Genomic DNA, 13,046 nt, shown 5'->3' on the forward strand with positions numbered 1-13,046 from the left:
TGTTTTGTGATTATTATCAAATCCCAAACAAGAAAATTATTTCACTGAACTTGTGCTAATGCTACAAAGAGAAAATGGAGATTTTAAGTGGCAGACACTGTTGGTTACTTAGTAACAACCATTTCCCCAATCCCTACAGAATAATAAAGCCCTGCAGTGTTGTAGAGAGCAACACATCTATCTATAAAACTACTTTTTCCAGCTTCCTCTGCAGCTTGAGATGGTCAATGAGACATAAGCAAAACCCTTTTGCCCTTGGCTCTTCCTTCCTCTTCCTCCGGCCTGGAACAAAGATGTGAAGGCTGGCGCTCCTACAGCATCCCAGACAATGTGGCCTCAAAGACAGAACAAACATGCTAAGGACGGCAGAGCCCAAAGAGAAAGGAAGTCAGGTCCCAGAAGAGATCATGAGCTGCCCTACCAGCTCTGGACCACCAGCCTCTGAGTATCACTGTCCAAAAGGAAAATAAAACCTTAATTTGCTTCGGCCTCTGGAGTCAGGGCTCTGATACTAGAAATCAATTTCAATTACTAACTGACCCTGCTCTAGCCAATGAGACATCCAGAGAAGCTTACCAGGGCTTTCTGGAAAACACCTCCATCCCTGAAAAAAGGGAAAAGTAGCACCACCTCTCCCTGCCTAGGACAAAGTGCACGTGAGGAAATGATGCCTGGGGCTGCCCACTATCTCATGACCAAGGTGGCAGACACTGCTGAGATGCTGAGGATGGCAGAGGGAGGAATCAACGCTTCCTGGGTCCCTGACGGCACGGCTAAGCCCAGGAATCAGGCCTGGGAGCAGGCCTCCGTGTTTCTTGGTATGGGCCATGATTATCTGTTTAAGCCACTGTTTAGGTGGGTTTTCTGCCTTTGCAGCTGAAAACATTCCTACCTGATACAACTAAAACTAGGGTGGGTGGGAGTGGTGGTATAACTCAAATCCAGGCTTTTTGAAGAAGTGACATCGAACCGAAGCCTGAAGAATGAACGGGAGTGGCCAGTGTGGTGGCATCCGTGGGTCCTGCCTCTAGGGCCAGTTCTCCCGCGTTGAAGGCAGACTCGAGAGGACAGTCTGTCAAGTTTCGCTGCCCTCCCTGGCTGGGCTGAGGACACATGATCCAAACCAGGCCGATGGGATGCCCCCTCCCTGAAACATTGAAGCGGAGGAACCCAAGGATAGAAAAGAGTTGGCGCCAATTCTGCCCAACAGCAGTGTTCTGGGGGCAGTACCCCTAGGCCCCTGCTGCCGAGAAGCTGGGAGTCTCCTGACGCCTGTCCTCTCCGGAGTCTCCCGATTCTGTGAGTGCCCCAAATCCTTCCAGTGAGTGGTCGTTGCTGCCGCCAACACCATCATCATCGTCGTCTTCTTTTCTTCTACTTTTTCCTAATTAGCTAGAGTCCATTTCTGTTGCTTGCAACCCAAATAATCTCAATATATCCATGCGAAGTGTGTATGTGTGTGTGAGAGAGAGAGGGGGAAGAGGGAGGGAGAGAGCGAGTGTGTGGCACTACGGGGTGGGTGGAGGAGGGCTGTTAGGCAGAGGGAACAGCTGGAGCAAATCCAGAGGTGGAAGACGCTGGGTGTGTGGAAGGAGCCAAAAGGCAGCAAGGCTGCAAGGGGAGGTGAGCTAGAACATCAGCTCCATACGGGCAAGGATTTTCACCTCTTGTGTTTCACTGCTGAATCCCCAGATTTAGAACCAGGCCTAGCACATAGCAGGTGCTCAATAAACATTTGCTGATTAAATAAAGGAGTTGTCTGCAGGGGGCAAATCATGTAGGAGCCTGTCAACGAAGGTGACATCTCTCACACTTGTAAATGATTCCCGAAGTGAGTTCTGAGAAGTGCCCACCCCACACAGCCAGGCCAGGGGCCCTGATTGTCCCCTCCTTCTGAGCAAATGGGAGGAGTTGCAGAGGGACTTTCCCTGCTAAACCAGAAACAAAGCCCATTCAAAGGCTGCAGGACTCAGCCTGCCACGGCTGGGGCTCGGACCCAGCGCAGAGGACCTGAAGGAGATCGGCTGGCCCCAGTATCTCACTGCCCTGGTTGCCCCAGGCTGACTCCAGAAAGAACAAATCTCTTCCATGGGACCCCAGGCCGGTGGCTGGAGAGCCAAGGAGCTGGAGCCCTGCCAGGGGAGGCAGCCATGAGAGAGGAGGGGCCACCCCCAGCTGTGAGGAGCCAGCAGGGAGGGGGCAGCGTGGGGCCCAGCTGGCAGGCGGGCCCAGCCCTGCACCTGGGAGGCCGGGCAGGCATCTGTAGCCCACCTGGCTTTCCGAGGCACTCACAACCCAAGCTCCCAGCCCATTCCCACCCCCCACCCCCAAGATCCCTGGGTGACCAGTGGCAGAGGGGCCCCCAGAGTTAGAAGAGCAGGGATTTTCAGGTTCACAGAAGTGAACTATGGCCCTGGGGTACCTCATGCAGAAGAAGCCCCTGCCCCAATTCCACCAGCTGTGGGGAACCACAAGCCACCAAAGGCGACATTTTCTCCCCTCTCCAAGAAAGGCCTGGCAGACCCTGCAGCAAGGCACCCACAGCCCTGTGCGATCTCCCCAGCCGCACTTCCCCTCCTCGTCGCCCCCCAGCTCCAGCCACAGTGGCCTCCTTGCTGCTCCTGCCACACACCAGCAGGGCTCCACCTCGGGGCGTTTGCATGTGCCCTTTCCTCCACTGGGAATGCCTAGCCCCCAGCTTCTCAGGTCTCGGTGCCCGCGTCACCTCCTCCTCGGAGAGGCCTTTCCCTAATTACCCTAATTAGCACCCCCATCCCCCCTTCCACCACACTTCCCCCCAAATAGGTACTCACACGGTCACACTCGTTCCCTCGTGTATATGTGCTGCACATGTCACGGTCTGAAAGCAATCATCCATCTATTTCATGTCAGGTCTGTCCCTCCCACTAGCGTGGCAGCTCCACGTGGACAGGGGCGGTGCCTGGGCACCCGTGTCTCCCCGCTGAAGCACAGCGTCCAGCCCTTAGATCCAAGCGCTAGGTGCCAGGCACCGCACCACCCACTCATCCCTAACAGCTGTCCCAGGGCTATCACCCATCTGAACCCCGTCTGACAGATGAGGGGGCCGAGAGGCATGGCGGCTGGCCCCAGGTTACATGGTGAGCAAGGGCAGCGGTGGGCAAACCCAGCAAGAACAGGGAGCAGCGGTCAGGAGTGGCAGAAGTGTTGGGGAGTTGTGGACAAGGCCAGAAATGAAAATAAAGTGATGCCCACGAATATCACTTTACATGAGTGAACACTCCTGGCAGGGGGGTGCAAGTAGAGATGAGGAAATGAAGTTCAGAGAGGTGAGCGAACCCCCAAGGTCACAGCTCACAATTGGCAGAGCTGGATTTTGAGCCGGGGAATCCAGCTTGAGTGCTGTCTCCACACTCTGCTTGCTGGGCTTGGTGCTCAGGAGGCCCCAGGCTGTGTCGGGAGGTGGGGGGCAAGGGGCAGTGGGCTGGGGCATGGGAAAGCTGGGCACAGCCCAAGGAGCCAGGTGCGGGAGGGCCCAAACCTATGAGTTCCTGGTGCTGACTCAGCAGAAATGTGCCCAGAAAGCCCGGAGGCTGACCCCACACCATCAGGCAAATGGCAGGGCGGCCAGGGGCAGGGGGGTCAGCCCAGGCAGGAGGGGGACGGGCGGGGGCAGGGGGCCAGGCCAGCAACTTGAGTCCCAGCAGAGGAAACAAATGATACACAGGGACAGGAGTCCTGGCCACAATCCCGGCACCCAACCTCACCTCTTCGAGCCTCAGTTTCCCTATCTGTAACACTGGTCAGGGGGCATCAGATGTCAGGCTTGGAAAGGTTCATTCTACAGCCCCATGGCCAATGACCCAAGCTTGCGTCAGCCAGAGCTCAGAAGTGCCCATCGGTGACACTGCATAACCTTATCCCCTTTATGCACAGCTCTGGGTTCAAATACAAGCCCCACCTCCTCCCAGCCACCTGGCCGGAGGTAAACTTTGAGGATTAAACAAGAAAATTTATATATAACACTTGAGAAAAGCAGTACTGCAGAATGGTCGAAGCTACAATGTGATAGCCCAATGATTCCACCCCCTGGGACACTTGGCAATGTCTGGAGACATTTTTAGTTGTCACAACCCAGGAAGGGCTGCTCCTAGCATCTAGTGGGTAGAGGCCAGGGGTGCTGCTAAGCATCACCCAACACACTAGGCAGCCCCACAGCAAGGAATTACCTGTCCCAACAGGTCTGCAGTGCCGAGGCTGAGAGACCTGGCTGCAGCTGACGGTGTGGGTTCAAATCCCAGCTCTGCCGCCAACTAACTGGGTGGCCCCGGTCAAGTGACATACTTCACTTCTCTGTGCCTCACTTTCCCCACCTCTAAAATGAGGATGCTGACAGGAACAACCTCAGGGGGCAGCTGAGAGGATTAAAGGAAATGACCCACATAAAGGTTTCAAAGCCAGTACTGCCTGCCATGTGCCAGGCATCAGCCACACATTTGACGTGGATTCATTCATTTAATCTTCACAGCAACCGTAGGAGGGAGATACTATCATTACCCACTTTATACAGGTGGGGAAATTGTGGCACAGAGAGGTTAAGTTACTCAACCAAGATCACACAGCAAGGCAGAGGCAGAGTTGGGATTGAACCCAGGCCAAATGGCCCTGGAGGCCATGCCCTGAACCACTGCAACTGCTGGGCTCAGGGTAAAACCCCCTATCCCAGATATCATTAAAACAGGGCTATTATTATTTTTATTATTTTTATTTTGGCTATCAAGACATCATGGCAACTTCCCCCCTCCACACCCACACAGATACACAGACACACAGCTTCTTACAGTGAGCACCCCTGAAACTGTGTGTCCCGAGACAAGTCACAGAACCTGAGCCTCAGGTCTCCAAGTGAAATGGAGATAACAGCTCTACTTCTCTCAGGGCTGTTCTGAGGACTTGGAGCAGAGAAAACTTTGTCTCTCCAAGGACTAATGCCCACATACCCTCAGAGCTAGCAGAACCCTGACTCTCCAGGTAGTGGGTAGAGAGTCCCTCTCCCAGCCTCAGGGGCTGAATCATGACGAATTCTAAGCAATTCTCAGCAATCCTTGTTCACTTCCCCATGGACTGGTTCAGAGATCTGTGTGGAAACCGTCTGGCCAATTATTGTGGGAACTCTCCTCCCCTAACAAATGGGGTCGGGGGGCTCTCTCCAACTGCCCCTGCTGCCTGCTTTTGGCTACAGTTCTGCACAGGTGTGATGTCTGGAATTTTGTGACTCTGAGGCAAGGACAAGAGGCTGGCAGAAAAGAAAGACGGGAGGACTCTGGGTGTAGATGGTGTTGCCGAGCCCTAGAACCATGAAATCTGGATATCTAGTTCTGTGAGAGAAACAAATGCCTTTACTGTGTAAGACAGGCTTCCCATTACACACAGCTAAAAATATTCTGTGCTGGTTTGGATGTATTATGTCCCCCAAAATGCTATGTTCTTAGATGCAATCTTGTGAGGGCAGATGTATTGGTGTTGATTAGATTGGAATCCTTTGGTGTTTCCATGGAGATGTGACTCAATCTAACTGTGGGCAAGACCTTTGCTTGGATAATTTCCATGGAGGTGTTACCCCACCCATTCAGGGTGGGTCATAATTGAATCACTGGAGTCCTATAAAAGTGTTCACTAACAGGAAGTACTACAGCCAAAAAGAGACACTTTGGAGACAGCCACTGAAAGCAGACTGTTGCTGACACTTTGCACCAGAGAAGCTAACAGGGAACAAACACCCCAAGAGCAACATTTTGAAGAACACACAGGAGCTGAGAGTGAAGCTGGAACACAACCCGGGATCAGCAGGCACCAGTCATGTGCCTTCCCAGCTAACAGAGGTTTTCCAGACACCACTGGCCTTCCTTCAGTGAAGGTATACTTGTGTTGATGACCTAATTTGGACATTTTCATGGCCTTTGGACTGTAAGTTTGTAATCAAATAAACCCCCTTTATCAAAGCCAATCCATTTCTGGTATTTTGCATAATGGCAGCATTAGCAAACAGGAACATATTCCAAATGAATCCAGTCGGTATTCAATCAACACTTGTTTCAAAGAGCAGATTGACCTAGGAGCTAGAAAGGAAGATGTGCCCAAAGTACATCTCCTAAAATACACAATTAAGTTTTCTTCTCAGCTTTCCTGCTAAGTACCAGATGACGATGACTCCTGGAATCAAGCCGTGCCATAAGCAACCTCCAAGTCCTCCAGGCCACATCTTCATCGCCTCCCTTCTGCTGCCTCCCACCCCAAACCCACACAGCAACATACGCTTCTCCCCCTTTCCCTGACCCAGGGCCAGATGGCAGCTGTCCTTCCATCAATCCTGCAGAAGCCATCCTCCTGTGTCAGCTCCAATTCACATCCACGTGCCCCAGGCCCGGCCGAGTCCCAGGAGGCCCTCTGAAGTGGCCGGCACATTTTGTGGTCAGCGGCAGCCCTTGCTCCCCACCCTCCCTCTGCCTGAGGGCCAACTGACAATGACCGAGGCCACTCTGGGGGCCTTCCACCAGCACTGTGGCTCCTCTGACAACACTGGCCCCAAGCAGTGCCCCCGTCATGCCCTAACAGACACCAGTCCCCCCAGAGAACCCACTGCTGGTGAGGGCTTTGGGGGGTTCCTCCTCCCTTCACTCCCCTCTCCCCCAATCTCTAAATGTGGGCTCAGTCCTAAGCCTCCCCCAGACCTTCTCCTTCCACAGACTCCCCATCTCAGTAACCAGCAGCTTCTTCCTCTCAGTCGCTCGGGCCCAAAAACCTTGGAAATGTCCTCACCTCCTCTGTCTCTCGCCTCCCGGCTCCAATCCCTCCATCGGTGAGGACCGTCAGGTCTGCCCTTGAGGCGTATCCGGAATCTGATCACTTGGTCCCCTTCTGTGCCACCGCTCTGCATCAGCCACCACCCTCCCCAGCCTGGACCACCAAAGTCCCGTCGCTGGTCTCCCTGTGGCCAGCCTTGCCCCTCCGCCCCCCAGTCTGTTCTCAGACCCCCAGCCAGAGGGGTGCTGGCAGACCCAGGGCCGAGGCCGGCTCTCCTGCTCAGAGCCCTGCAAGCCGGGCCCTTCCAGTGGCTGCCCGCTTCCCATCCCTCCTCTCCCCTCGGCTCCCAGCACTCGCCCCCTCACTCCGGCCACTCCAGCCTCAGACCCATCAAGCTCACTCCCAGCTCCCAGGCTCTGAGCTGCTGCCCTGTTCCAGAAGGCTCCTTCCCCACAAGTCCCCCTGGCCTGCTCCCTGCCTCCTTCCAGTCTCTGTTCGAATGTCCTCTTGGTTATACGGCCTTCCCTGACCGCCACGTGTAAACTCCACCACCCCTCATCCATCGAAAGAGGGCCCACCCTCCCCCCCACCAACTCTGGCCCTCTACCACACTGGCACCATGCGCAGCCAGCATGGTATATATTTGACTCATCCTTGGTTCTTAAACATCTCTCCTGCCCCTCACCCAAATTTAAGATCTGTGAGGGCTGGAACTTTTGTCTGTCTTGTTCACCACTGTGTCCCCAGAACTTAGAACAGCGCCTGCTACACAGCAGGTGCCCGAAAGACAATGAGCTAATGCACCCCTGGTCTAATCCCTCCCTCCTAGTCCCTCACCTTAAACACCATCCAAAAGCCAACAAGGAGAACAGCTGCAGCCAAAGACACCACCCTGAGCTCCAGACCAGTAAAGCCCACCCATTCCCGGGGGACATCTAATGAGCATCCCAAATATAGTGCCTTCAGTGCCCAAGGAGGACTTGATGTCCCCCACCTCGCTCCCAACACTGGTGTTTCCTTCCCTGCCTCCCCACTTCTGTAAATGGCACCTCCGTCCACCCACCCCACCAAAATTCTGGGACTCTTCAATTCCCCCCTCACCCCCAAAGCTATGTGCCGTGTGCGGCCCATCTCCAGGCAGTTCTCACATCTGCCAACTTCTCACCACCCCCAGCCCATGTCTGGGATTCACCTGGAATAACATCCACGTTATGCTTCGAAACCAACCAGGCGGCGATGGAGAAGAGGGGAAGGATGAGGCCCCAGAAAGGCCAGCGTGGGGTGAGCCCTGAAACCCAGGGATGTCTGGGCTCCAACCACAGTGCCCAAACCAGAGAGCAAAACACCCACACGCCACCGCCCCACCCCACCCCCCTCCCACAGGTGGCTGTTTGTCCCCAGTCTTGTTATTCCTGTGCTCCCAAATCCCTCCACAAATTTCTTTAGCCTTCCCTACTGCATGTCATTCTGAGCTGCCTTGAATTCTTTATGGAAGGAAATGAGGAATTACAGTAATAGCTGTGTTTACTGAGCAATTACTCTGAGCCAGGGGTCATTCTAAGCACTGGGCATGATTAACTCATTGCATCCTCAAAACAACCAAAAAGGGAAGAAAGGTAATTTTTTAGCGTTGTTTTCAGGTGTGGAAACTGAGGCACAGAGGGGTTAAGCAATTTGCCCAAGGTCATTCAGCAAGGAAGTGGCAGAGCTGGGATTGGAACCCGGACCTGCCTGGCCAAAGATGAAGTGCATGGTCCGTACTGATTTCACACGATCCCTGGGGAGGAGTAGGGAAGGGGCAGCATAGAACAGCGGTGGGAAACCCTGGGCTCCCCAGACATGCAGATCGGAATTCCAATCCAGGGTCCTTCTAAGACCTCCCATGCCTTGAGGTGCCACATAATAGCTAATGCACTAAAATACACCCCCATCCCACATTTAATATACAGTTTTGGCATGAAAAACATTTTTTCAAGAATTTTTCTAAACTTGCTTTTGAAGTTATTTGGCGCCAAGAAACATTTACTTTACAGACTGGCTGTGATTTCTCACGATAGTCGGGAATTTGTGCAGAGTGAGAAAATCCGGGCAGCAAACTGTTTTCAAACGGAATGGAGTTTTTATGAATTGCTAAATTTAACAATTAACGAGGCTGCCATAATGCTGCACTCTGTAGATGCTTAATTCAACATGTATCCATTTCAATTTTGCAGTATTCGCCTCGTCTTTTTGAGCCAATACATTCTTTTTATAGACAAGTGAACATTCCTGTGGATCCCTGAAAAGTTTGCAGAACCAAGACGTTAGTGGCAAAGCCCAGCTGGTTCAAATCCCAGCTCTGCCGAGGCCAAGCTGTGAGTCCTTGGAGCAGGTACTCAGCCTCTCTGGCCCCAGTCTCCATCTACAGGCAAGTGGAGGACTCAGCAAGATAGTGCACAAGCCCCAGCCAGATTAAACCCCCCACGAATGGACCCATAAAGAACAGCCAGCCAGGCAAGAGCATCTGTGGCACCTCAATAAAAGCTGGGACATGGAACAAACAAACAACTTTGAGACATGGCAGCAAAATTGACCCCTAGATTTTCCAAGCCTCTGGCCAGACTCCAATCCCCGGAAAATTATTCAAAAGAAATAACTTGAGCTCCACAAGGAGTTTGGTGCCAAGTAGGGAAATCAACTCGTTCTGGGTTCTCAACTGTAATCCCCATGCCCTGGGACCCTCCTCAGTCCCGGGCTATCCAAGGCGGTCGGCCACCCCAGCTCCAAGCGCAGCTCTCACCTGGGCCAGCAGCCAGTCCACCAGCTTGCTCCCGGGAAGCACCGACTTGTACGTCTTCAGGTGATAATCGCGGTCTCTGTGGGGAGAAGCGCACCGTGAGCAGAGAGAGTGGACATGAGAGCAGGCCCCACTCCCCTGCTGACAAGCTCAGGATTTGAGGACTCCCAGGCTCTCTAGACCCAGAGCAGGGGCAGGGGCGAGCACTGGGCAGGGAGTCGGGGGGTCTGGCTGGCTCAGGGCAGGGCCTTCCCCAACCCAGGACCCCATTCCCACAACCTAGGGAGGGTGCAGGCACGGGGCTCTAAGGCTCCAGAAACTCCCCCTCTCTCTACCCAGGGAGGCAATTTTGCTCTCAGGAGACATCTGACAAGGTCAGCTGGGGGGGGGAGAGGGAGTAAAGGGGGTGCAGCTGTCACCCAGGGCTGCTGCTGAAGGCTCTGCACTGCATGGAAGAGCCCCACAACAAGGAATTATCCGGCCCCAAGTGTCAACAGTGCTGAACAGTGAGAAAAGCTCTCCGTCTTTCCTTTCCTTTTTTTTAATTTGTTTGGTTTATGATGTTCGTACTTTAAAGGTAGTAAAACTACCAATGTGAAAACCGCTCTGTGGGGCCGGTGTGGGGCACTGGGACTGAGCAGAGAGCAGGGGCTCTGTGAGGTCTGGGCTCTTCCCTGAAGTAAATGTTGACTTGTGGAGGCACCTGAATCCCTGCCCAGCCTTAGTGTGACGGGTTGCACTGACCTTGCAGCCAAATTGCGGCAATTTCTCAGCCTTTGAGGCTGACAAAAATGAGTTCACGTGGCCAGCCTGTGTCAAGGCTGATAAGGAAAGTCCACTTGGGGGATTTTCCTCAGGCCCTGAGGAACTGGGGAGCGCGGCAGGCCACGTGCTCAGCCATTGGAGACTTGCTACCCTCACACACAGTGCCCGCGTCGCTGGGGGCTGAGCACTGCCTGCCTCGGGGCTGCACAAGAGCACTGAGGAGGAGCCGAGGAGGAGGAGGCAGGGCTGGGGGCGAAGGCAGTTCCCAGGGCCTGAGCTCCAACAGGGTCGGCAAATGCTGGGAGAAGGCCCTTTCTCCCCCCTCCTCTGAAAGGTGCTAAGAGCTACTAGGACAGAGGGTAGAGGACCGTGCAGCTGGAATAAGAAGCGGTCACCCTCTCTGTCCCCTCACCCAAGACTAAGAATCACGGTAAAGAAAGTGACAATCGCTGGCATCTCCCGAGCACCCACCACGTGCCAGACACAGTTCAATGGACCTTCCATGAGTCTAGTCCTCGGGACAACCCAAGGGCTCTGAGCTAGTCTTAGGCCCGTTTCACAGATGCAGGAACAGAGGCAGAAGAGGTGAATTTCCTTTCAACATTCACTCGATAAATATTCACTGGGCATTCTCTATCCTGGGCCCACACTAATGTGTGGCCATTTTAATTTAAATTTCAACCAGTTAATATTAAATCAAATTAAGAATCACATTCCTGGGCTCAGGTGTTCAAAAGCCACATGTGACTAGCGGCTACTAGAGAGCACCACCAGAGAACATTTCCCTCAGCGGGAACGTTCTAGGCGCTGTTCAAGGTGCTGGGAATACAACTCCCCATCCTCAGTGAGTTCACGATTCAGTGACAAAGACAACACACAGATAAACAAATAAATATACACAATGTCAAGTACTGACAAGTCTCAAGAAGAAAACCAAGTGGAATAAGGGAAAAGAGCACAGGGATGGGGATATTTTATAAAGGCGGCCAGGGAAGGCCCATCTGATTTGGAGACATTTGAAGGAAGAGAGAAGCAAACATGAAGATATACAGCGGAAGAGCATCCCAGGCAGAAGGAACAAGTAAAAAGGCCCTGAGGTGGATCCTATTATTATCCCCATCCTCCAGAGGAAAAATCTGAGGCACAGAGAGGTTAAATAACCCTGCCCAAGGTCACACAGCTGATAACTAGCAGGCTGAGGTTCGAACTCAGTCTATCCGGCTCTAGAACTAACACCCTTGACTACCTAGTTGCAATGTTTTACACAAATCAATTTACTTAACCATAAGGACAGACCTACACAGTAGGGGCAATGATTAGCCCATTTGATGGGTAAGAAGACTGAGGCTCAGAGAGGTTAAGTCACTGGCCCAAAGCCACATAGGTGGGAGAGGCAGAGGTGAAACTGGAGGAGAGAGAGAGAGTAACTTACTTGATCACCGGGGTGTAGAGGCTGTGAAGACGGCAGTAAAGCCTCACACCCTGAAAGAAAAAAAGGGGGGAGAGACTGGGATCAGGTGGCATCCTGCAGGGTCCTCTAGGGCCTCCAAATCTAGGCTGCTGGGGGAGACGGCTCCCAGGACAGAACGGGATGCAGTGGGGGAGGGGCACTGGTGGTGGTGTCAGGGGAAGAGAGCAGGCCATGGGGGCCCAGGCTGGCTCTAAGGCCCGTGGGGCGGATCTCATGAGGCCGGCTGGGTCAGGGTTGTGGGGGACAGGGGGATGTCCCTACCTTGGACATGATGTCCTCCAGCTCGCTGCGGGCCTTGTAGGTGCCATCGTCGTAGCGGAAGCGGTACATCACCTGCTCGTTCTTGAATTGGTGCTTGTCAGACACTAGAGCGGGTCAGGGGGGCCGGTGAGGCCAGGCACGCCCCTCAGCCCCTTGCCCCACACAGCCCACCTGCAGCCACCCCCACCACACGCCCTTCCTCCACCAGGCTCTATGCCAAGCACAGTTTCACCAAACCCCTCCACGGTCCGATGGTGGGGGCTATTGTTTCCCCATTTTGGAGACGAGAAAAGCAGGCCTCCCACTATCTGCAGGGGCCCTGCTGAGACCTGCAGCTTGGGGCTGGGGGTGTCTGCAGGTGCGAGAGGCCCCGAAATGCCCCAATCCAGCCTGCACTGGGAACCACCTGGCCCAGCATCTCCTTGGGTCTAGATGACCAAAGGGATGTGGGGCCGAGCCTGCTGGGGTCTCTGAGACAACCCTCATGGCCACAGTGTTGGGGTTCTCGGAACTGTCTCTGCACAGGGCACTGAAGGCATCCTTAATGCCTCTTTCTTCCCCTCCCCACTTCCAATCCATCAGCAAAGCCTGTCGTTCTACTTTCAAAATACTAAGACTCTGCCTGCCAGGCCCGCTCCCTGGTCGAGCCACCGTCCTCACGTCCTGCTTGGACTGTTCCAGAAACTCCTCCCGGGTCTCGCTGCTGCCACCCTCGGCCCCAACTGCCCACCCTCCACCTGCAGCCAGACCGTCCTGCTAAAATGGAAGCCTGGGCAGGTCCTTCCCCTACTCAGAGCCCTGCCATGGCTTCACAGCTCACTCAAGGTAAAAGTCAAAGACCCTACAAACCTCGATGAGGTCCTGGCTAATGTGGCCCCGTACCTCTGACCTCTTCTCCCAACCCTCCTGCCCTGCCTGCTCTCCCCTGAACAAGCCACCCAGACTTGGGCCCTGGGGACTCGGCACTGGCCTCTGCCTGGCTCCACCCCT

The 13,046-nt window shown here is 54.1% G+C and overlaps 1 protein-coding gene across 2 annotated transcripts in view; it reads right to left on the bottom strand.

Moving 5' to 3' along the window:
- Positions 1-13,046, bottom strand: part of PREX1 (phosphatidylinositol-3,4,5-trisphosphate dependent Rac exchange factor 1) — a 199,354-nt gene that overhangs the window by 43,772 nt on the left and 142,536 nt on the right. For both annotated transcript variants that reach the window (XM_037811068.1, XM_037811067.1), the window contains exons 12-14: positions 12,057-12,160; positions 11,757-11,806; positions 9,563-9,638 (exon numbers count right to left, since the gene is read on the bottom strand). In XM_037811068.1, coding sequence (XP_037666996.1) covers positions 9,563-9,638; positions 11,757-11,806; positions 12,057-12,160 — 230 coding nt within the window. The remainder of the gene's footprint in view (positions 1-9,562; positions 9,639-11,756; positions 11,807-12,056; positions 12,161-13,046) is intronic.

Source organism: Choloepus didactylus, chromosome 19 (assembly GCF_015220235.1).
Source record: "Choloepus didactylus isolate mChoDid1 chromosome 19, mChoDid1.pri, whole genome shotgun sequence".
Lineage (NCBI taxonomy): Eukaryota > Metazoa > Chordata > Mammalia > Pilosa > Megalonychidae > Choloepus > Choloepus didactylus.